General features: G+C 40.6%; 1 protein-coding gene across 1 annotated transcript in view; it reads left to right on the forward strand.

Annotated features, from left to right (window-relative positions):
* nomo (nodal modulator) overlaps positions 1–23749 on the forward strand; it is a 30553-nt gene extending 6804 nt beyond the window's left edge. The window contains 38 exon segments of the mRNA XM_034686823.1: positions 1224–1321; positions 1618–1801; positions 2423–2553; positions 2722–2877; positions 2999–3077; positions 3193–3369; positions 6183–6245; positions 6247–6411; positions 7058–7147; positions 7235–7280; positions 7417–7517; positions 7629–7735; positions 7852–7924; positions 8956–9108; positions 9323–9460; positions 11090–11179; positions 11305–11410; positions 11496–11646; positions 11765–11942; positions 12201–12342; positions 13182–13313; positions 14021–14157; positions 15338–15425; positions 15613–15676; positions 15766–15861; positions 15965–16186; positions 17272–17354; positions 17493–17652; positions 18183–18309; positions 19042–19155; positions 19306–19433; positions 20339–20480; positions 20715–20798; positions 21201–21311; positions 21446–21547; positions 21774–21893; positions 22012–22104; positions 22871–23749. Coding sequence (XP_034542714.1) covers positions 1224–1321; positions 1618–1801; positions 2423–2553; positions 2722–2877; positions 2999–3077; positions 3193–3369; positions 6183–6245; positions 6247–6411; positions 7058–7147; positions 7235–7280; positions 7417–7517; positions 7629–7735; positions 7852–7924; positions 8956–9108; positions 9323–9460; positions 11090–11179; positions 11305–11410; positions 11496–11646; positions 11765–11942; positions 12201–12342; positions 13182–13313; positions 14021–14157; positions 15338–15425; positions 15613–15676; positions 15766–15861; positions 15965–16186; positions 17272–17354; positions 17493–17652; positions 18183–18309; positions 19042–19155; positions 19306–19433; positions 20339–20480; positions 20715–20798; positions 21201–21311; positions 21446–21547; positions 21774–21893; positions 22012–22104; positions 22871–23002 — 4563 coding nt within the window. The 3' untranslated portion in view covers positions 23003–23749.
* The last annotated feature ends 605 nt before the right edge of the window (positions 23750–24354 follow it).

The raw sequence follows: 24354 nt of genomic DNA on the forward strand, positions 1-24354 counted from the left end.
TCTCTGATCCGGCAGGTCGGAACCCAACGGATCAGATACACAAGACTTCTATTTTTGCTGGATGCCGGAGCATGACGCATCAATCAGCACAGAGCAGATGGAGCGGGACAGGAAGTCAGGTTTCACCAAAACAAAATGAAAACATCCGGTTAATTTTCAGAATAAAACACTCTGTGTTATCACCAGATCGTATTTCACTTAACTACAACAATGAACAGTCATGATGAGCGCAGCCAGGCCTGGAGTCAACAGGTCAGAGGTTTTCAGAGATCCAGAAAGACAACATGGATGAGGAGAGGAGAGGAGGAGGAGAATCCTTGATTCAGTGCTTGCCACGGGAAAACCTTGGTGACATGACTCCAGCTGCCCGGCGGTCCTGCTCCGTGTTACGTTCCGAAAACGCAACCGGTGGGTGATGTCGGACGAGAGAACACGGATCAGATCTGGTAGAAGTCCCGTGTTAGGGCCCTTGTTGTTGCGCCGGTTAGGGTTAGGGTTAGGGTTACTCACTCTTCCTTTGTCATCTATCTTGACACTAAATGTGGTCCTTAGCAATCAAATGCATTCAGGGTCTTGTTACAAATAACAAGGGTCCTAGAATTGTGGCCCTGAATCCGCAGTCCCTAGCTCTGCAGACACATGCTACTCATGGATTCGGCCTCTTCCATGTTATCAGGCGTATTTGAGTACCTAGAAAAGCGCTATATAAGTCTTATCAATTATTAGTATTATTTAGTATGATCAGATGGGACATGGGTCAAACCTCAAAGTCCAAATACACTTCTGAGGAAGTTTTATTAAAGATGGTTTATGTTTTTGTAGTCATTTCCTATCATGCTGATCTTTGTTCTGATGTTCATTTTTATGAGCAGTAAAGTTTTCATCAGGGATCTGATGCTTAAAGCAGGTTACAATACCATGACTCAGCTCTATTAACAAACACATCCCCTGTTGCCTGGATTAGCAGAGTAGAGGAGAAACAGCCAACATAGAAGACACTCATTTTTATAACTGTGGGTGTAAGGACAGAGATCATAAATGATAAAAAACAAATTTGAATAATATATGATAAGGGAAAAAAACGTCTTCTCCTTACAGTGTGTCTGCATAATTGATACACTCATATCTACATGTAATCTTTGGATTAGTCTCAGAAATGCTCCCCTCTATTTTCTTCGCAAACTCTTCACAAATAATAATTTGCATCTTTTTTTATTCTCCAGTGTTGGGAGACCCGTGTGGGACAAGAGATGTACAAGCTCACCATTTTTGACTTCATCATCATAGTAGCAGTCACCATCTTTGTGGAGTTTCCCAGAAAGTAGGTCCTCATCTGTTACAAAGTAAAAAAAAAAAAAATGTCTTCCCTCTCTATAAAAACTGAAAAACTTCTGTTGGATCAGTTTTGTTGACATATTTGTGATAATTATAAAGATATATACACATTCACTGTATATGATCTAAAGCAATAGATAGAAGTAGAGCTATACAGAGCATGTATCTATAGAAGTATTGTCTGCATGCCAGTTGACATCTTTGACATATTTTCAGACCTCTCCATTGTTTGTAGTCATTGGTTTAAAGTCTTAACGTTTGTCTCTTCTCCTTAACCATCAGGCTGATAGTGAAGCACTGTGACTGCAGCCTGGCGAAGTGGTGGGGCCAGCAGGAGTTTGCTATCCCTCAGAATGTTCTAGAGATCGTCTACGGTCAGACCATCTGTTGGATCGGCACGTTCTACAGTCCACTGCTGCCTGCTATCTGCACCATTAAATACTTCTTCATCTTCTATATCAAAAAGGTGACTTGTTGTCTCTTTCACATGTTTCTTAATATACACTACCTGTCAAAAGTTTGGAAACACCTTCTCATCCAAGGGTTTTTATTTATTTTGATTATTTGAAACACTTTAGATTAATAACAAAGACATCAAAACTATGAAAGAACATATATGGAATTACTTAATGAACAAAAAAGTGTTAAAGCAGAATATGTTTTATATTTTAGATTCTGTAAAGTAGCCCCCTTTTTCCTTCATGACAGCTTTGCACACTCTTGGTATTCTCTCAGTCTGCTTCATGAAGTGGTCTCCTGGAATGGTTTCTAATTAACATGAGCCTTGTCAAGAGTTCATTTGTAGAATGACTTGCCTTCTTAATGTGTTTGAGACCATCAGTTGTGTTGTTCAGAGGTAGGGTTAGTACACAATGGATAGTCCTATTTGACTACTGTTGTAATCCAGATTATGGCAAAACCAGATTATTTCATAGTTTTGATGTCTTCAGTATTAATCTACAATGTGGAAAATAATTAAAATAAATGAAACCACTGAATGAGAAGGTGTGTCCAAACTTTTGACTGGTAGTGTAGATCTAAGTCATAAATATGACCTCTAATGTCACCTTTCTGCTCTTCTCTGCAGGTCTCGTTGATTAAGAACTGCCGTCCAGCCACACGTCCCTTTCGAGCATCCAGCTCTAACTTCTTCTTCCTGGGTGTGCTGCTGATCGGTCTGGCCCTGGCCAGTCTGCCTGTCACTGTCAGTGTAGCGCAGTGAGTAATGTAATATTATTCCAGCCTTTTAAGCAATGTCATGTTTGCTTTTCTGTGCCTCAATGCAACCTCAAGGGTAGGTAATGATAAAAGAAGTCAATATTTGTCCTGTGAAGTGAACCGTTTCTGGTGGCACTTGTACTCACTCACACATCCCTTGTTTCTTAGAATAAACTGCTCTCAAGCCTGTGGACCTTTCGTTAATTACAACACCTCATGGGAGGTTCTGCCGACCACAGTAACTCAGCTCCCTGATGGAGTGAAGACGCTCCTGTTTGCTATCTCATCAGAGGCCTTCGCTGTCTCTTTCTTTGTTGTGACATGGTAAGTATTTCTGTTCATTCCAGCATAAAAGGTCATTGTAAAATTCACATTTAAGCTCAAGATATGTAGTGGGGAGTTGTCCTTTGTGGTTGTAATGTATACATTTTTACCCCCCCTCCAGTTTGGCCATGTTTTATGTGATAGCATTGGCTGGAGCTCACAAGAGAGTTATTAATCAACTAAGAGATCAGCTGGCTATGGTAGGTTTGTTGTTTCTTTCTCCATTCTCTCTACTGAATTCGTTTCCACAACATTGACTTACATCCACCATGCTTGGTCATCATTTGATTATCTACATGATATTTTGTTTCCCAGGAGGGCCGTGATAAGCGTTTCCTCATTCAGAAGCTGTGCCAGGCCCAGAGAGTCTCTGTCGCCAGATCTCCAGTGTCTAAATCCCAGCCCCGCAGCCCCAGCTATCACACCAGCTTCGCCAACAATTACAATGAAAGTGTGTTCTTGGAACACTCGACCCCCGACTCCTTCACTCATGTGTGAGGCCAGAGTCTGACATCACAGGTACAAGACTGGACATGTGGACTGGAGTTAAAATCCAGTATCTCTTTTTTATTGTGAGAACACTAAACCTTGGGTGCTTTTTGGGCCAGTTAACATAAATGTGTCTTTTCTTTTAAGTGTTATTTTGTTCTAAATCCGATAATGATCAACCATCAGAAGGGAACAATGTTTGAGTATTTTTCAACCATCAGAATTATTGACTTAACTTTTTTCTTTATTTTTCTCTACTCTGTGAACTCTCATCTTTCCTTCTGAGAAGGACTTGAATTAGAACAACCACTGGAGTTTTTCTGAATTGCACTTTAAATATCTTAACCCCAGCATTCCTTTACAACTCTTGTGTTTACAGAACAGTGTGCAGTTTGTGTCGTGTGTGAGTTAAATCTATCATATATCATGATTAATCACTGTCTGGTTTCAAATTAATGCAAATAACTTGTACATTTTAAACTACTTCATTGCTTTAATGTTTTTCAATGTAGCTGACATGTTGTTCTTCCAGATATTTTCTACCTTTTTTTTTACCACTCTATAATGTGCACTTCTTCCTCATCCAAAGATACAACAAAACAAAACAAAACATGCTCAAACACAAGGTACATTTACCCAATATATAGAACAAACAAGCTCACCTGAGGTGTCTTCAGATATGTTAACTTTAAATGTTGTTTGTGCTGTATAAAGTGAATCAGTCAGATCAAACTAACTGAATGGATCCACTCCATAGTTGAATATACTGTATTTATAAGCTTTAGTTGGTACTTGTTTTGTACGTTCAGAAAAACCTTTTATGTTATGAATAGTTTGCATGCATTACTTCACATGAGTGTGTCTGGAAATCTACTGTTGTTATTATTATATTGGTTATTTCAATAACAACACAACTACTGAATCACATTCTTTTGTGTATATAAAAAGTGTAATGACTGACTTGTATATTTCCACTAAGATTACATGACTACTCTTTTGTTTCTCAGTGCAGGTACTTTAAAAGACTTAACTTACAAGATGATATGATTTTACTTTGGCGGATTGACTTCCCCTCCGAATGTGTGAAACTGTGGAAGTTGGACAAATAGTAAATTCTGTTACAATTAATCATAAGAGAACATTGTGCGAGGGGTCATTTGTACTTTTCTTTTAAAGCTGTTGTACTTTATATTGATGCCTTTCATATGCCTGTGGTTTTGGCCTTTGATTTCCAACTGTCAAAATAGAAAATAAATATTTAAATATGATAAAGTCTTCGTTTTATTCAGACCCTTCACTACTTTTTTCAACTTTGTATTTAGTCGCTTCAAAATAGTGTGGCATGAAGTACTACCACCTACACAACTGGTCAACATTTTTCAAGTTTTTTATTGAAAATGATGCAGTTCAATGTCTCATTGTGCTCTGAAATGAAAACATCAAACAAATAAACAATCAATTCATAAATCAAAATGTAGTCTAAACCTTTGACTCATCAAAGTACCCACCTTTGGCAGATACAACAGCTGAACACACTCGTGGCATTCTTTCTACAACTTTCAAGGCTTGACCAACCTCAATTGCTGCAGAACAGCAACCCATTTCTTGTTCCCTGAAAAAGGTATTTTCGTGTAATTCTGAAATGTACATTATTTTTTCAGTTTTGGGTAATCTTACCTTTTTTTTTAATTTATTTTTTATTTTATTTTTTTTACCTCTGGCAGTTCAACACTTACCTTCATACAATTTTAAGCTATTCAATGGACTTGAACTGCTTGGATTTCAATAAAAAAGTAGAAAAATTGGGGTGTTCTAAAACTTTTGACCGATAGTGTATGGGGTTGCAAAGGGGTGGAAAACTTCCGGTAAATTTCCATGGGAAGTTAAACAGGGGAATTTTGGAAATATTCCAAATTGGAAATGATGGGAATTAACTGGGAATTTAATGGAAAGTCATCATATCCAAGCATAAATATTTGTTTTGTTATAAGCAGACATCCATCCAAAATAATACAATTAAAACAGATTTATTTGTAAGTAGAACTTTATCAAGTGTTCAATATTTTATTTAAAAATCAATTCTTCCATTAAGACCAAAATATGAATGTTGAGTTAAATATTGCTCATCCCCCCCGACCCAACCCATTCAAAAATTAACAAAAATGCAATCCTAACAAAGTCCCATTCAACATGCAAATAAAACGTGCATGTAGGGGGCGTGGTCTCAATAGCCCTGCAGTAAGCAGTGTGCTATGTGCATGGGATTGAGGAATAGCATAGACATTCAGCTGTACTTGCATGAAATCTGGTTGTTTTAGTCAGGATTATGCTAAAATATATTTTCCCCAAATTAATTAAGTTCCCTAATAAGAGCCAACCTTCAGTTTAGTAAATTTCTGGTTTATTCTCGTTTGTTCCCATGGAAAGTTTCCAACTTTGAGAATTCCCGGAATTTTGCAATTCTAGTAGTGTATATAGGCAACATATTTATTTTCTCAAGCGTATAACTCATACAATGACTTTTGTGACCATAGACTGTAAATAAAAGGATGCATGTGTAGCAAAAAATGCTGTTTGTTTGATTGCTGTGTCTGGTGTATGTTGTGTGTATCTAATGTTTTTCTGTTGTTGTTTATTCTATTTATTTTTTGTAAAAATGTTTTTATGTTTTTAATTCTCCATGTAAAGCAGATTGGATTGAACTGCGTGTAATGAAATGTGCTTTGTAAACAAAATTGCTAATTGCACCTCCGGGCCAGCAGAGGTCGCTGTTCCGGGCGCTGTACTCGGGCGTATTGAAGGGTTCAGGTTGACAGCGGCTCAGCTGGTACGGAACTGAAGGCAGCGTGCTGTTGCTCGGTTCTACGAGAGATCAGACAGCCAGCCAAAATGTTGAGAATAACGATCCGTGCAGACGTAGGAGCCCTTTGGGTGTTACTCTGTATCACGTACTCTCAGTTTTTGACCGTCTCCTCTGAGGACATAGTGGTGGCATGCGGCGGATTTGTGAAGTCTGACGTTGAAATCAATTACTCTCTGATCGAGGTGAGAGTGCAAACGACCCGGCTAGCTAGCAGCTAGCTAACATTTAGCTGCTCTATCATAGTGAGCTAAAGGCTAGGCGGAGGCTGGGAATGACAGTTTGAATGAAATAATCAGAACTGTGGACGTTTTTGAGTAAATGTTGACTGCCCTTCAATGAGAAACATGAACTAGAGCTGTTCATGTAGTTTCAAGTGAAGTTAGCTATTAGCTAGTGTGCTTAGTTTAATGTTTTCTGTACACAGTCATACGAACTGAACAAAAATACATGTTTCATGTAATAACCTGATGTTATGTTGTGACATATGCCGGCTTTAAAACCACGAACCTGTCTGTCCACGAGTAAGACATGCGAGTGCAAGCCATCACAACTAATCCCTGATAATTAACAGACTCCGTGGGATTAGCCATTTGGCCATTTAGCGAATTTAACTTAATCCCAGAAAGATTGGTTCGTTTGTTACGGTGGCCCTGAAGGACAAAACAAATGTACAATAGATGAAACCCTTTTACAAAGTTTGAGACAAATTTACATTTTGTAAAACATTTTTACATTTTATAAAACAAAAATACATGAGCATTGTTACAATACATTGTTCTGATTAATACGTGTTTTAAATAATCATGCACCTTATTTTTCCTCCTACAGATTAAACTGTACACCAAACAAGGATCGTTGAAATATCAAACAGATTGTGCTCCAATCAATGGCTACTTCATGATCCCTCTCTATGATAAGGTTTGAGATGAATTCCTTTGAGTTATTTTTTTAACTTCTGTATTTACCGATGGATTTTATAATCTAAAGACTTCCTCTTTCACACAGGGAGACTTTGTTTTAAAGATTGAGCCTCCCCTTGGATGGAGCTTCGGTAAGTCTGTGTAAAGGCAGCACCAATAACACAAACAAGCATAATGCATGCAATCTTTTGATTCACTGGGACTCAATTGCATTTTATTTGTTGTCATTTTCATTGTTTCTGATGTCTGATTTGTATTTTTCTCCAGAGCCAACCAGTGTTGACCTCCACGTGGATGGAGTCAGTGACATCTGCACAAAAGAAGAAGACATTAACTTTGTTTTCACCGGCTTTTCAGTCGCAGGAACGGTAAGTACTGGGCCACAATAATGGAAACGCTTTGCAAACCATAGATACAGAATTTAAACTTTGACTTTGATCAAGAAGCTAAGCACGTGTTTTGTACTCCGTATGATTCAGGTTCTAAGTAAAGGCCATCTTCTCGGTCCGGCTGGGGTGGAAGTCAGACTGAGCCGAGTGGGGACGGAGGAGAAACTCCAGAGTGTGATCACACAGCCTGGAGGAAAGTAAGTGGCTCACCCTTTTCTGTTTTGTACTTTTAAACTCATGTCAGTGCACCAAACAGATCTCTTAAACTATTCACCATCTGATCGGTTCTTCCTTTTTTGTCTTTCTTTCGCAGGTATACCTTTTTGAAAGTCCTCCCTGGAAATTATGACATCACAGCAGCCCATCCCTCCTGGACTCTGGACCAGGTTATTAGCTTCATTTCACCTTTAATAATGGTGTATCAACAGCATGGAACATACATGGAGCATACATATATATCAATACACACCCTTTTCCAAGGCACAGTTAGATGTCTCATGTTTTGATTGAGTTGTTATTTCCTGGTGCTGGGAAGTTCACATTTGATCAAGCGTATCCATCTGCAGTGTCATGAGTGTGCAACAATCTGAAAATGTTGACCTCAAAATGTGGGCTTTAATCCTTTAAATGGAAATTAATGTATTCATATCCCCCCTTGGAATTGTGATAGAGTTGAAAGGGGGTAAATACTTATTAACAGAAAGTTTACAGTTTATTACAGAAATAAATATGAAGAAAAAATGAAGAACTTTAAGATTTTTTTCATAATTAGATCTACTTCGTAAGGCCTTCTCTCATCGATTTAAGAATAGCATCACTTTGTATCTGACTTCATTATAAGCCCTGCTAATTGCTCTTTGTTAAAGTCTTTGGTATCATGATCACATTTGTCTCTCACCATTTGTGATCCCCTTACATGTCACCTGCATTATCAAACTTATATAGTAAGTAAACACACAGGAGATCAAATACGTGTTCAGTAAATCACAGATAAACAGTGTTTAAAATTAAAAACCATGGATGGAATTTTTATTTTAAGAAAAGGGATACGGCTTCTGAAACCAAGTTAAAGCAGAGTAGCAGGTTTTTAATAAAGGATTTCCAGCATAAGTCAAATTGGACCTGCGTCCATATCATTTTTTTCCCCATACTAACACCTGGGACTGTGTGACAGTTCTACATCTGAGTAGTGCCATTTAGAAGTGGAAAAAAGCATCATTTTAATTCTGCACCATTTAAATGTAGGAGCTATGATTCAGCCACTTGCTGATTTGAAAGTGTCCCCTGTCAGGTTAGCAGCTTTGTAACTAATGATCTCAAAGATTCATCACACTGCTCCTGACAGGATCATCCTTCCAGCCCTCACTGTAACCTACGTCCTGACATTTGCCGTCTTCCTTTTTAATAAAAAAAACAGAGTTCTACCTCAGTACACGTTTCCAATGCCAATGCCCCGGCTGCTGAGCATCTGGTAGTTGGAGGCTATGACGTCTCTGGGGAGGTCCGCAGTGATGGAGAGCCAATGAAAGGGGTCACCTTCCTGTTGTACTCGGCTACAGTCAAGAGAGAGGTAAGCCGACTTTGTTTTACATTTTTGGAAACATTAGTTGACAAACTACATCTTGAACTGACAAAGCTTGTCTGCTTCATTCAGCAGAATACCTGTCTAAATAATTCAAGCTGTATTTTTGCATTACTTCTGAAATATTGTGACATTTTCTTTGTGTCTTTGTGTTATAACCACAAACTTCATTAACATTCCTTCTATATTTGTGTATTTTCAGGACGTCAGTGGGTGTAACTCATCTCCAGTCGAGGGGGCAGATTCCGGGGACAGCTCTCTGGTCTACCTCTGCAGCGCTCTCTCCAGGGACGATGGGACCTTCATCTTCCCCTCACTGGCCAGCGGCGAGTACACTGTGGTAAGCTGCATAGTATGATGTCAGTGCTTCCCTCACATAGACTTTACTATCCTGCCACTAGGGGTGCAACAATACATGTATCTGTATCGAACGGTTCGATAAAGTGGTCTCGGTTCGGTACGCCCTATGAACCGAACAATACGCAATTTCATATTTGTTTGATCAACTTCTGACGAGGCGCTCTGTGCTGATCAGTGGATCTTCGTTCGGCTCCTCCAGGCTGCATTGTCGAGCGCAGGTCCACTGAACTGCGCGCTCCTCCCACATTCATTCAGTCCAAGCTGGTCACGTTTGTTTTAACTGTGCTTCATATGGAAAATACATTTCGCCATACGACGGTCTGCTGGGTTCATATGTTCATGTATGTGTGTGTGAGCGCGCGTCCGCACAAGAGGGAAGCACGAGTGTCCTCTTTGGTTGCAGAGCAGAGTTGTTCCGTGGTCCTGTAGTGATGCTAGACTGGGGGATATGTTTTTAAAGTGCGTATATGCATTACTTGTGGACTTATACTGCACGCTGTGCAAGACTTCAGCCTGATACCGGACAGTGTTTTCACTGCCGTTATATTGGGGGCGCACCTGCCGGTCCCGCCCCCCCCTTGGAAGTCAAAGCAGAAGTGATTTAAGGTTACCTCTCTCATAGATCAGGTCTATACCTTGTTCTTTTATTTAACAGACTAAATATCCTCATGTTATTTATCTTATGTACATGACGGGATGTCACTTCTGTCTCTACATGGTCGCGCGTTCACAATTCTCCTCTGCTCTCTGTATCGCGCACTGCAGATGCGCACACAGACAGACAGACAGACAGACAGACAGACAGACAGAGAGACAGAGAGACAGAGAGACAGAGAGACAGACAGACAGACAGACAGACAGACAGACAGACAGAGACATACACACACACACACACACACACACACACACACACACACATGCAACCCCCCCATGCACAGCAGAGCATGTGTCAGGTATAGCTGCCCCTGATACATTTAATTTAATTTTAAAAACTGCTTTTGAGCTGAAACAAATGTTGGTAATTTCAATAAACTACAAGTTAAAAAAAGGGATGGAAATGTATCTTTTTCTGTATCGAAAAAAGTATCGAACCGTGACAAAAGCGTATCGAACTGAACCAAATCGTGAATTTTGTGTATCGTTGCACCCCTACCTGCCACCTATATTTGATATTTGATATTTTTGTTCTTTAGCTGAGATAATGACACAGTGTAGATGAATTAATGAACTAGTGGACAGTTTTTTCTGACAGTCATATGCTTTGTGGGGAAAGTCTTTTATTCTGGCTAGGGATGCAACTTTGAAGTATTGTCTGTGATAGATTTTTGGAAATGTTAATCAATTATTGATTAATCATCAAAAACACAGCAACACATTGTATAGAACTGACTGCATGAATAGCTACGGATTATATAACAAAATGTTTAACACACAACTAGTAGCAATTGTAAAGTCGCACACCGTAAGACCTCCCTGGGGGCAGTCGGCTTTTTCCATAAAAAGGTTCTCAAATGTGGAAAACACTTCCAACGGAATTGATATTAACACAAGATATAACGATCCTTCTTCTTCTGCCTCTAATCTGCTTTTATGGACTCTTTCTTCAAAGGTGCCTTTTTACAGAGGAGAGAGGATCACGTTTGATGTCGCACCTTCAAGGATGAATTTCAATGTCGAGCACAGCAGTTTGAAATTAGAGGTAAAGAGAAGTTAAATCTTTCAATATGTATCCAAAAATCTATACTAATCGTTCTAACCTGAGTAAACTTTTTGCCTGTTTCTACATTTGTACATTTCATACTGCTTCTGTTGTCTTGCACGTAGCCCATCTTCCGTGTCATGGGCTTCTCTGTGACGGGCCGAGTTCTGAACAGTGTGGATGGAGAAGGCGTCCCTGATGCCTCAGTATCTCTCAACAACCAGATCAAAGGTAATAGAGGACGGTTTGCTTCAGTGTTGTGGTTCTAGTTGTGAACAGTTTTTCACTGATTTTCACCTTCCTGTTCTGTACTCAGTCATCAGCAAGGAGGATGGCTCTTTTCGTCTGGAGAACATGACAGCTGGAACCTACACCATCCGTGTCAGCAAGGAACTCATGTTCTTTGAGCCAATCACAGTGAAGATTGCCCCCAACACGCCCCAACTTCCTGATATCATCACAGCAGGGTACGTCAGACCTGTCCAGCTCTCCTCTTCAGCTGCATGAGTTTTCATAGAGCTGTCATATTCTGAACATGAATTATGTTGAGTCAGCATCTTGAGCTCTGATGTTATTCCCACTCAGGTTCAGCGTGTGTGGCCAGATCTCCATCAGCCGCCTGCCTGAGGGCATGAAGCAGCAGGGCCGCTACAAGGTCACTCTGACACACCGAGACCAAGACAAGTCCTCCAGCAAGACTATCGACTCTGATCCTCAGGGAGCCTTCTGCTTTCAGGCCAAACCTGGAGACTACAGCATCCATGTAAGACTCAAGCAGTGTCTTAGTTTTATTTAATAATTAAAGAGACTCAAATTACTTTTTTACCTGCATGTGCCCTTGAATCCTAAAAATGAACGCACATACTGTGTTATCTCTATAGAAAAGTATAAGATTAATAATATTGTTTGATAAAGTTTTGATATCTTTTGTTCTAAAACAGATTGCATTGCTGCTACAGTAGCCTGATTAAAACTTGACGCTGTCATTAACTCTCTTTTTGTCACACACACATACATTTAGGTGATGCTCCCTGAGATGGAGGTGAAAGCAGGCCTGGCCTTGCAGCCTCAGGCCCTGGAGGTTTCCCTGGTGGACCGGCCCCTCACAGATCTACTCTTCACCCAGTTCATGGCTTCTGTCTCTGGAAAAGTCTACTGTTTAGGTAAAAGCTTGAAATGTCAACTTATGAGTTTCTAGAATAAAATCTGAAAATGTGGCTACAACCTATTAAAACATCATTCTGATGATATATTATTATATTATAATACATATTATATTATATTGTATGACATCATATTATATTATGTTATGATAATAATAAATATACAATTATATATTGTATTTTTTATTATATTAAATTTGAATTTTATATTAAATTTGAATATTCTATTTTATTTTATTATAGTACATTATATTTGATATTTTATTTTATTGTATTTTGTATTATATTATCTTTTTAATACTATATTTTATGTTTTATTATGTTTTGTATTATATCATGTTATATTATATTATATTGCATATAATTTATTAGAACTGATTATATTTTTGTATTGTACTTCATACAATTGGCTGTGTATACAGACATAACTTTTTATATATATATATATATACATATTAATTTATGTTGCAGATTGCATCTTATCTGCCTCACAGTGCACGTTATATTTTATATTTTGTCTTTTTAGATCACCCTGAAGTGACCGTGTTTCCATTTGTCATAATCACACCATGTCAACCAGTCACTTCTGTCTAACATTTTCTTGCTGCCTTTATAATTATAACTATTTATACCATGTGTATAAACCTTTTAAAAAAATCGTTTTCATTATTTGCACTCTTTCTTTTTCTGCCCTCATTCTTATACAACTCTCGCTACTTTGTGTGTGTTGCAACAACTTAATCTCCCCCGGGGGATCAATACAGTATTATCTTATCTTATCAATACTGCAGGATGTGTTTACACTTAAACTGACTTTGTGTCCTCCTGTTTACCTCCAGCCTCCTGTGATGACTTGTCGGTGACCCTGCAGCCTGTGAGTCGACAGGGGGAGAGGAGATCCGTGGCTCTGTCCGGTGGTGGTGACACCCTCAGCTTCACCTTTGATGATGTGTTACCTGGGAAATACAAAGGTGAGGGCTCGCCTTAAGTAACACCTCATACACATCACAACTGCATTAATTAGTCGTGGTATTTATTTCCTTTTATATCATACAATGTAGGATATATTTTTCCTTTATGTGAAGCAAGAAATGTATCATCAGTTGAAGTTTAGTTAAATGAAGGGAAAGCACAGATGCAACGCCAGCATGCAAGTTCTGACTTCGAGCAAACAAATGAATATGAACTGATTCCCACATCCTTTGCACATTTCTATTCAGAAACCTCTCTAATTACTTTCTAATGATTGTCCCGAGATCAATTTGTAATTACCAGCTTTTGATCATAATTGGTATTTAATGGCAGCTTACGGGAAGCACAGATCTCCAGCCAGCCTTTCTTCCCCTTCTGTTGCTGCATCCCTCTCTCTCGCTGTTCAATACACACAATCTGTTTTGTGTGCCTGCGAGCTATCTGCACACACAGCAGCTCTGAGGCATGTTTACTCAGGTTGAAGTGTTGCCAGGCCTGAGTGGAGCAGGAAGTTTATTTTTCTAAGCTTTATTTCTTTTTTAAATAATATGTGATGATTGGAAGGTCGTCGGAGGAAAAGCTTCAACCTGAAGTGATCTGTAATTCTTAAAGAATTGATATCCTTTATAAAACATTAACATCTGTTGTTCTGTTTCTTTTCCTTTGTTATTAATTATTTCATGCTCTCTCTCTCTCCACCTGTCAGTGAGCATCTCTCATGAGGAGTGGTGCTGGAAACATAAATCCCTAGAAGTGGAGGTTCTGGACTCGGACGTATTGGGGGTGGAGTTCAGACAGATTGGCTACATACTGCGGTGCTCCCTCTCCCATGCCATCACCTTGGTCAGTATTCAGAAAAACTCATTTACAATCACATCAACTTTGGTTGAAGCAGATGGTGACATAAGGCGTTTTTCGACCGGAGGAACTTTACCCCTGAACTGCATGCATTTCGACCGGTGGACCCAGGGTCTATATTTATTTATGGGGTAGTTATTCTCCCCCCTTAAAAGCCCCTGCTACGGGGGGTAGTACTTTTCAAAAGTCCCGGGACTTTCGGGGGCAGGGCCTGCAATGCTGAACGTGTCTGATTGGTAGATTAACCGCAGTGTTTTTATTCCGCCCGCCGTCCACAATAACATCACACACATCTGTGATTCTCTTGATTTCTCTTTCTTTCATTAGTTTTTATTTGTTCTATCTTTTTTGTATGTGTGTGTACTTTTCAAAAGAAGAAGCTGTGATTCTCTTGATTTAGCAGCTTGTAACAGTAGTCTTCTCTCAGTCCACCGTGAATGCGTCTCTCCCGGTGTTGCGGTTTTAAAAGTGACCCTGTAAACTGGAGACCTTCAGCTGAACGTGTCAGTGTTAGTGGAGTTTACACAGCTGTTGAAACACAGAGGGAGTTCCTGGGAATGCAAACTAGTTTAGTTGTTTATTAAGATTTCAAAATATCCTCATCAGATATTTAATGATCGTCCAAAGACGTTTATGAGGGATGCATCCGGCTGAAAGTTGGCAGTTAACAGGGTTGCTGTTTAAAACAAAACACCGGCCGATCTCTGCCACAGCCTTTTTGAGTTCAAAAGGATTTTAAAGCCGTGTGGAAACGTCTTTGCTACTCGCGCTTATCTCCTCTCACGTGTTGATTCAGTGAATCCATCTGTGATGAAATATAGCACCATCTAAAACAGCGTGAGCTGAGTCTCTTCATGCTAACAGGCTAACTGTTGTGTTGCTCATAATGATACCTGCCTGTCTGCCTGCTTCTATGGTGTCATCTGTGATGAATGGAATTCCTCTTTGTTTTACTGCCCTCTACTGGTCTGGTGGTGTAGTGCATTTACTTTTTATTTCCTCCATTCGTCACTGGCCTGATTTGCACAATCTACCCGGGACTTCAGCGCAGTTGAAACGCAGAAAACAATGGGGGCAAGTTCCGGGGAAAGTAGTTCTGGGGGCTAAAAGCCCCTGGAACTGGTACTATTATTATTGAAGCTCCAACTGTTGTCTTTCTGTGCAGGAGTTTTTCCAAGATGGCAGCAAACCCGAGAACGTCGGCATGTACAACCTCTCCAAGGGAGTGAACCGCTTCTGCCTCTCCAAGCCGGGTACAGTTCATCCCTCTGACCTCTCATTAGCTAAACATAGAGACCATTAGCATATCAAGCAAAGAGAAATATGCACCAACTGCTCCCTTATGCATGGTTACAGTGTTGGAGTTAAAAGGTCTGTGTCAAACGTATCTAAATATTAAAACAGACCCAAGTCATTAATCAAGTAAAACTGGTTTTCCAGGTGTTTACAAGGTCACCCCTCGCTCCTGCCACCAGTTCGAACAGGACTTCTACACCTATGATACGTAAGTAATGACCTCTGCACCTCTATTTCTGAGTTCATGTTCTCCTCCTCTACAGTTAATTAAAATGATCGTTAACTTCTCTCCAACAGCTCGGCTCCAAGTATCCTGACCCTGACCGCAGTGCGCCACCATATGACTGGGCTCATCACCACCGACAAGCTCCTGGACGTCACAATTACTATCAAGTACTGAAAACTCATCCAGAGGCTTTGCGTGCTAACTTAAGCTTCTCTACATCCTCTGCACCTTTCTAGCCCACTTATTTTTTCTCTCCCTCTGCACGGTCAGATCTTCTATCGAGAGCGAGCCGGCGCTGGTGCTCGGCCCCCTGAGGAGCATGGAGGAGCAGAGGCAGGAGCAGCAGCTGATGGAAATTAGGGCACGTCAGCAGGAACGGGAGCGCCGCGCGGCTGAGGAGGACGGAGGAGCCAGGGATGACAGTCCTCCTATCCAAGAGAGGGCTGATGAGCTGACGGGTCCCTTCCACTTCGATTTCTCCTACTGGGCTAGGTCAGATTCCCCTCATGTTCACATTTCCACTTCAAGTCTTTTCTCCATCTTTAACAAACAGCCTCTGATGAATGCAGGATCTCAGTGTCTCATGATGTCACAGAGTTGGCTGAGCTGAGGGTCTCTACATTAGGTTTTCTGCAATGCTCCTCAAAAACAAGCAGTTGTAACTTTGGGCATATTTCAAGACCAGTTTGATCTGGTAACAGATCACAGCCACTTACTGTAGTTGTTTATTTTTTTTTTTGCTCGGCTCACTAATTGGATGGGTTTTTGGGTTGAATGCACTTTGGATGCATCTAGGGATGTCAACAATTAATGGATACTCGATTAATTGATTGTTAAGAACTTACACGAACACATTTTTTGTTTCGATTTTCAATCATGTTGATCAAACATCATGCGGTCTCAGATTTGGTTCTGCGATCAGGGAGGTGTTTTAAGTTCAAAGCATGTTTGGATGTGAATCAGCTGACTGAAGGTGTTGCTCACAGCGGAGATGCTCAGCTGGGGGCTGCGGCTGAGTGACAGGTCTCCACAAGCGCTTTTTTTTCTCCCCCACCGGACTGATTATGACCCGGTTGCGCTCCCGGCTGACACTTGACCACGTTCACATGCTTATTTTTCTCAATAAGAACGAGTAAACAGAAAACTGGACACTGAGAGTCTGAAATATGTTTCTGTTCAGTTCTCTTGTTGAAGTCTGAGCCTTCACTTTTATGACTGTATGTCTGCAGAGATTATGTGCCTACTCCACATGTTGATATTCAGTGTGTTTAACATTTTGAACACCTCAGTACGATCCGTAGCTATTCAATACTGTCAGTTATATACATTGTGTCATGAAGGAAAATTTGATTCAGAGGAAAAAACGCATTTGGCATTGTTTTTGGACACGTTTTTTTACTGATTAATCGATAACTGATCATTAAAATTTCCAAAGATCAATCACGGAAAATACTGGAAATTTACATCCCTAGTAATCATCATGCATCATCAAAAAGTCTCTCTGCTATTATATATTGCTGTTCAGTCCTCACCTCATGTGACGGTGCACTGAGTATGTATACTGTGTGACTGTACAGGGCTGGAGAGAAGATCACAGTGACACCCTCCTCCAAGGAGCTCCTGTTCTACCCTCCTGAGGTGGAGGCCACTATCACTGGAGGTAAGATCCTTCCCACACTGTAGTCTGATAAACATGCTGTCTGTGCATATGCCTCAGTTGTAATTCTTTACTTGTGGTGACTTAGAGGAAAAAACATGTAACAAAGTTACATAAAACCTACTTACTCTCCCTCCACAGAGTCATGTCCGGGTCGGCTGGTGGAGATCGCGGGCCGTGCAGGTCTTTTCTTGGAGGGCAGTGTGTCGCCAGAGCTGCAAGGTGTAGAGATCTCAATCAGTGAGAAGGGAACTACGGCACCCTTCACTACTGTGGTCACGAATGAGATGGGAGCGTACAGGTGAGAGAAGAAGTCACCACTCCACACACACGATAAAGAAGAGCATTTAAACTAGAGATTGTAGATTAAACCAAAGTGCTCTACCTTCGACTATGTGAGAATGAAAAGCTGTCAACTCCAGCTGCTGAAGCGGAGGGACAGCCATCATCATCCTCCTCTCAGAGCAGCTGTGCTAATAACACCCAAACTTTGTATCAAGTCCTGTTAGTTAAGAATAGTGAAGCATAGTTGAAATCTGTTGTTCATGTTCATGAATTAGACAGAGGTCAATAAAGGATCATATTTATCTTTACCACTTGTAGATACATGCTATGCTAAAGTCGCATCAGAAGGATAGAAACTTTCAGTCTGTTCAGAAACAGCAGATGAAGTAGTACCAGTTTGGTCTTTCCACCAACTAACAGAAAGGTATCGATAAGGCCTCTGATCATTCCCCATCATCATCTCCATCTGTTTATGTGGGGCATTAAAATCCTGACACCTGAAGATACGCAGTCCTAACCTTCTCTTTGCTCCTCTCTGTCCTGCAGCGTGGGTCCGCTCCACAGTGACCGGCAGTACGACATCAGCGCCAGTAAAGAAGGCTTTGTCCTGAGTCCTGTGGAGGGGACGCAGGGAGACTTCAAGGCGTTCGCTCTGGCTGGCGTCACCTTCAAGGTACACAAGATCACCTCACTTCTGTACATATTACATCCAAGTTATCAGGAGCTGTTTGTTCATCTTCCATCGACCTATTTCAGCTGCACTGTCTGACACGTCTAACTTTTTATTCACTTTTTCTCTGTGTGTTGATTTATTCAGTGACGAGTGAATTCAAAGTGACAGGAAGAAAGCTTCAGCAGCGTCACACTGTGTGCTCTCACACAACATAAATAAAAGAGAAGATTAGTGATTAAAATTGAATCATTATTTGACTGTGTGCTGTGCTGCCAGTGTTTCATCTTTGAACCGCCTTTGTTAAAATAAGCCACAATTATCTACAGAGACCACGGGATCTTTGAAACGGCTAATCCCTTTTCCTCTCAGACTGTGTGATGAATCGCTTTTAAGTGTGTCAACACTGAAATCATGTTCAGTATGAATTGTTACTATTATTTTTTATTCTTATTGAAATAGAAAATTAGAGCCTCTAGACCCACCTGTCAGCCTGGATATAACCACAGTCTTAGATTGACTTTTTGAAGGAGGACAGATCTCAAGTTTTTAATCGAGCACATGAGCTCTTATTAACAAAATTATCTGTTTCCTCTGCTGCTGTGACACAGAGAGTTTAACGCATCGACTGACTCGACTCTGATCATTCTGACGGTGAAACAGATCATTTATGTCTCAGTTTACTGACATAATGTGGATCTGTAACCTCTCCTCTCTCCTCTATCTGTGCTCTAGATCAAATCAGAGGATGGTCATCCGCTGTCAGGCGTCCTCTTGTCTCTGAGTGGAGGACAGTTTCGCTCCAACCTGCTGACCCAGGACACCGGCCTGCTCACCTTCAATAACCTGGTGAGGATCCAGTGTTTTGTTCATTCTGTTTCTCCCTCTCTATGTGGTTTAAGATGTTAAATTGAGTCTGAGGAGCTGTGAGGCCAATAGAACAGATGCTTTGAATTGTCTTATTAATTTGCTAATCTAAATACTTGCTCTCTCCTCCAGAGTCCTGGTCAATACTACTTCAAGCCCATGATGAAGGAGTTTCGCTTTGAGCCAGCTTCTCAGATGATCACAGTGGAGGAGGGTCAAAACCTCAGCATCGATATAACAGGCGTTAAGACTGCTTACAGGTATAAGAATGTACAAAATGGCCCTGTCACACCTTGACAATTTAGCCAGCAGTATAAAAAAATTGGCGAATACGCTGGTGTATGAAAGTTAAATGCATGCTGGTATACGTCGTAGTACGGCGAGTAAGGATCATACTTCCAGCATATGCCTGCCATAAGTTGTAGGTAAGTTATGCGATGGTTGACACATGTTTACACACGTAGAGGTGTGTGTCTGCATGTGTGTGAGTGTGAGAAGCCTTGGAGCCCTCACTCAGTGTCAAACAGCAGAGCCTCTGAAACAGAAGCTGAAGCTGATGTTCAACGATAAAGCTGCTGTTGTTGAATTCAATGAAGTTCAAAATGTTACGTTTTTGAAAGCGCAGTCAATAAGTGTAACTTCTTGTAAAAGAAGAAAGAGCAGAGGCTGTGTTCCTGCTGGTTTCACTCCTCTGACACTCTCCAAGGCTCATCATGTTCTTACAAAGAGAGACTGCAGAGTTTCTAATAACACAGAAGTTTTTTAATCACCAATGCAACTGCATCTTATTTCAAAACTTATACGTAAAGTATACATCATCATTAACGAGTGGCAGCCTTTTTATACACTTGGTCTGCGTTATTACGCTGCTGCACGCTTTGCACAAGTGGACTATTGTTGGGCATAAGTTATGAATAAACTATGTATACATCCAAAATTGAAAAAAAAAAACATCAGCGTTTTAATGGCATTTTGATACGTTGGGAAAACGCTGGCTAAATCGTCAAGGTGTGCCATAACGCAGATGATATGTTCATTGTATTTACATGTGTCTCAAATTGGTATTTACCTTTTTAGGTGTTGATACAGAAAAATGGACAGGCTCCACAAATAGCCGTAGCACATGGATGTGATGACTGATGTGGTCTTGTTCTGTTGTTTTCAGCTGCTACGGAGCGGTGCAGTCTCTGAGCGGGGATGCAGAGAGGGACGTGGCCGTGGAGGCTGTGGGGCAGGGAGAGTGCAGCATTTACAGCGAGGACACCGTCACTGATGAGGAGGGTCGGTTCAGACTGAGGGGTCTGCTGGTGAGTACGCTAGACACATGATCAATCATGAAGGGGAAGACAGGTTTAAAGAGATATAAACACTGTCACTGCCATGGATCTTATAAGTTCATACGAGAGGACCTTACGTAAGCAGCATCTTGACATTTGCATAGACTGGCAGCATTTCTTTAAAATGCTGCACTCGTTCTGCATCATCTTGACCTTTTATGTGCACGTCTTTAACAACCTGATGGATGTAATGTTTCCTTGCAGCCGAGTTGCAAGTACCTCATTCAGCTGCGAGCGGAAGGCAACGACCACATAGAGAGAGCCTTACCACAGCACAGAGCGATAGAGGTAAGACCTGACTAACTTTGTCAATGACAAAGTGTTTTTAAAGTTTGCTGTCTAAAAACTAGACGGGGTAGTTTGAAAAACTTTTGTAATTGAATTGTAAAAATAAGTGTGGGAACCCTGTGATTATGACTTATCAGCCGCCTTATCACATGGCTCCTTTTCTGTACGCAGAACAAAAGCAGCGATAATCCCATTGCAAGTTTAAAGCTCTCAGTTCATAATTTTAATGTCTGAGAAGTGCAGCCCTCCTAATCTCTCTGGCAGGGATGAAAATGCCTTAATTCCACTTAATTCTCTGTTATTATCACACCGTGTGACTTGTACAAAGCTTTATCCACAGTTCACATTTTCTTTATGAGTCCCTGGTCGTATCTCTACGTTGAGCTTTGTGTTCCCTCTCAGGTTGGCAGCAATGACATTGAAGGGGTCAACATTATCGCCTTCAGGCAGATCAATCACTTTGACCTCAGCGGAAACATCCACACGTCCCCTGAACACCTCTCAACACTATCGGTGTGAATGCTGGGCTGAGTTTTCTCTGCTTTTTTGTCCTTTTTACTGAATTTAAATTAATAGCTGCAACTCCTTTGCGATGCATAAATGGCAGCTTAGAGTTTAACTTTTTTGTCCTCTCCTCTCTTTTCCAGGTCAAGCTTTACAAGAATGACAACCTGGACAACCCAATCAGCAGTGTCTCCCTGGGACAGTCCCTCTTCTTCCACTTCCCTCCCCTGGACAGAGATGGAGAGGTATCTGCTTCAAATTCTGTGTCTGGGTTTAAAATGTTGTCATGAAGCAGGAATGATTGAATTACTTTCCTCAACGTTGTGAAGTTACATTGTGTTGTCTTCTTTTCAAATGTTGACTCACTTCTTAATGTCATCAAACATATTGATGACTGAAGACATTAACCATGGGTCAGGACGAGCTGAAGTTGGATCTAAAGTTTCCTTCCTCTCTCTCTCTCTGTTTTAGAGTTACGTTCTGATGCTGTACTCCACACTGTCCCGCTCCCAATATGACTTCACTCTGCCTCAGGTCTCCTTCACCTCCACAGGCTACCACAAGCACATCACACTAACCTTCAACCCCACTGTAAGATACTTTATTTTCCCTATTTAAAATCTTCATCAGAGCTATTTTTAGTATTCCGTCTCACTTTTGGGGTTGTCTCATCTCGTGCTTTGTGTTTGTCTCTGTTTTTTTCCAACAGCGTAAAGTGCCTGACCAGGATGTCGCCCAGGGCTCCTACATAGCTCTACCCCTCACTCTGCTGCTCCTGTTAGCAGCATACAACCATGAGAAGGTACATAATAATAATAAGAAGAAGAACTTATAATAGCACCTTTAAAAACAGATGTTTAGGATTCAGGATGACAGAATAAACTTTTACCGGACCGAGAGAAGTGTAGAAAATTCTAACAATGCAAAAAAGAAAAGTGATTAAACAGTGGACAAATAAATCATTGCTATAGAGGGTTTTAAAAAAGCATCAAAGGACAATAAAGGGGTTTTTAAGAAGAAGAGGACGTGCTGGTGGTCTTGCGATCTAAGCACCCCACATACAGAGGCTACAGTCCTCGTCGCAGATATTGCCGGCTCAACTCCCGGCCTCGACCATGTCCTGCATGTCTTTCCCCCTCTCTGCTCCCCACATTTCCTGTCTCTCATCAGCTGTCCTATCATAAAGGCAAAAAAGCCCCAAAAGAAAGAAAAGGATAAATTAAGAACATTAAAATGATGAATGAAAAAGGAAATAATAATTCTAATTTAAAAAGGTGAAGTCCCATAAAAGAAAGTCTGTAAAAGTGAGTCTTAAGAAGTGACTTAAAAGATGTCACCGACTCCGTCAGAAGCTCCCCACCTGAGTATCTAAAATTAAATTCCTGAATCTGTTAATTTAGGATCAGTCCACTGAAATGTGCCGTTACTGAAACTTTAGAATGAAGGATTTCCTGCTTCTTCTAATCTATTTCTGTATTTATTGCTGTTTAACTTGATGTGATTACAGAGGAAGTAAAAGAACTTTCAATCCAAAAGTCTTACACGCCTCTTGCTGTCCTGTTCTGCAGGTCATCCCCCTCCTGTTACAGTTTGTGAATCGTATCCAGGGAGTCCGGAGCATGGCCCAGACCAGCGGAGACAGTGCAGCTCTGGATGAAGCCAAACGCTTAGCTAAGAGACAGAAGGCTAGGCGTACATGAAGAGACATCCATGGCTCACCTCAGACCACATCGTAGTACGCTAAATAGATCACTTGCATCAGCGGTCACAGCCTCTCAGAGCACTGCTCGTAGAGGTCAGCTCTTAGAGTAGATGCTGTGGCTGCTGCCAGTGCTAGTGAACTATTTAGTTCGCTCAAATGTTACTTAAAATCTGAGCCCAACATGAATCACTCGTCTTTCGCTACCACCACCTCATCAGCCAATCAGATTCACTGGACTGACAGCTGACAGTTTGAAGGTTGTTTTCTTCGTTGTTTTATTTTTTTTTACAGAAGAGTCATTGTCAAAGAAACTGTTGATATTTAAAATAGTGTATGAGCCATTTTCTGCCTTTGTAATTTATCAATGTCACATATAATCTGCTACCTGGGTTTGGAAAGCACTTCAATGCTTTTGAATATTGTCCTAACCTGGATCAGACATCATGGATAGTCATGAGTCAGCTAGCATCATCGGGTCAATTCACACATTTGACAAAGAAGATCTTCATCAGAAAGTGGCCGCATTGTGACAAGACTTAAAGAAAACCGTCATAACATAATGATACTAAATTTAAAAAGGGTGTAGTTTAGATAAATATTAATGTGAGATCAAGAAAAGGGTCAATTAGAAGATTATGTATTAAAACTCAAAAAAGTATGTGAAAGTGAAGAAAATTGAAAATACCCATGAACTGTGGTTTCACCTTCACGGTTGGAGATCACATGAAATATTTGCAGTTTTGAAGATTTGTGCAGAAAATCAAACACAAAATGTGCTCGTCTCTGTTCTAAAGCAGACACACCAACTGTGTGCTCTGCTTTCAGTGTGGGCTCAAAAGTCCACAACAGAACTTATTATCCAGGGTTTTTGTGTAACCTAATGACACATGTTATTCAGACTCTGAACTTAAAATCTTCTCTTAATATCCACAACACTCCTACAAATGCAATTTACAAAAGAATGGTTTTCCTTCAATTCAACACGTCTAAAATTCCCTTGCCCTCTTTTGAACCCATTCCTTTTTCTTTAAACTGACAAGTCCTCAAGCTGAAGAGAATTCTCTAACCACTAACTAAGATTGAAAAAACAGCCAAAGACTTTGACAAGCTAATAGATGCTTCGTCTCTTTGTCAGCCTTGTCACTTAAATGTAAAAACACCCACGAGTTATGTAATGCACTCCACTTCTGGTGGTGTTTTATAAGCTGTTAAATGTGATGCAAGATTGACTTCATGTCAGTTTCTCCATTAACTCAGGAAAGTGGTGGTGTGTGTGGAGCGCTAAAAAGTAGTTTTTAATTGTGAGGAGATATTTGTGTTAGGGGGGCTGGGATGGTTGGGTCCGAGGTC

This window comes from Notolabrus celidotus, chromosome 7 (genome assembly GCF_009762535.1).
Source record: "Notolabrus celidotus isolate fNotCel1 chromosome 7, fNotCel1.pri, whole genome shotgun sequence".
Taxonomy (NCBI): domain Eukaryota; kingdom Metazoa; phylum Chordata; class Actinopteri; order Labriformes; family Labridae; genus Notolabrus; species Notolabrus celidotus.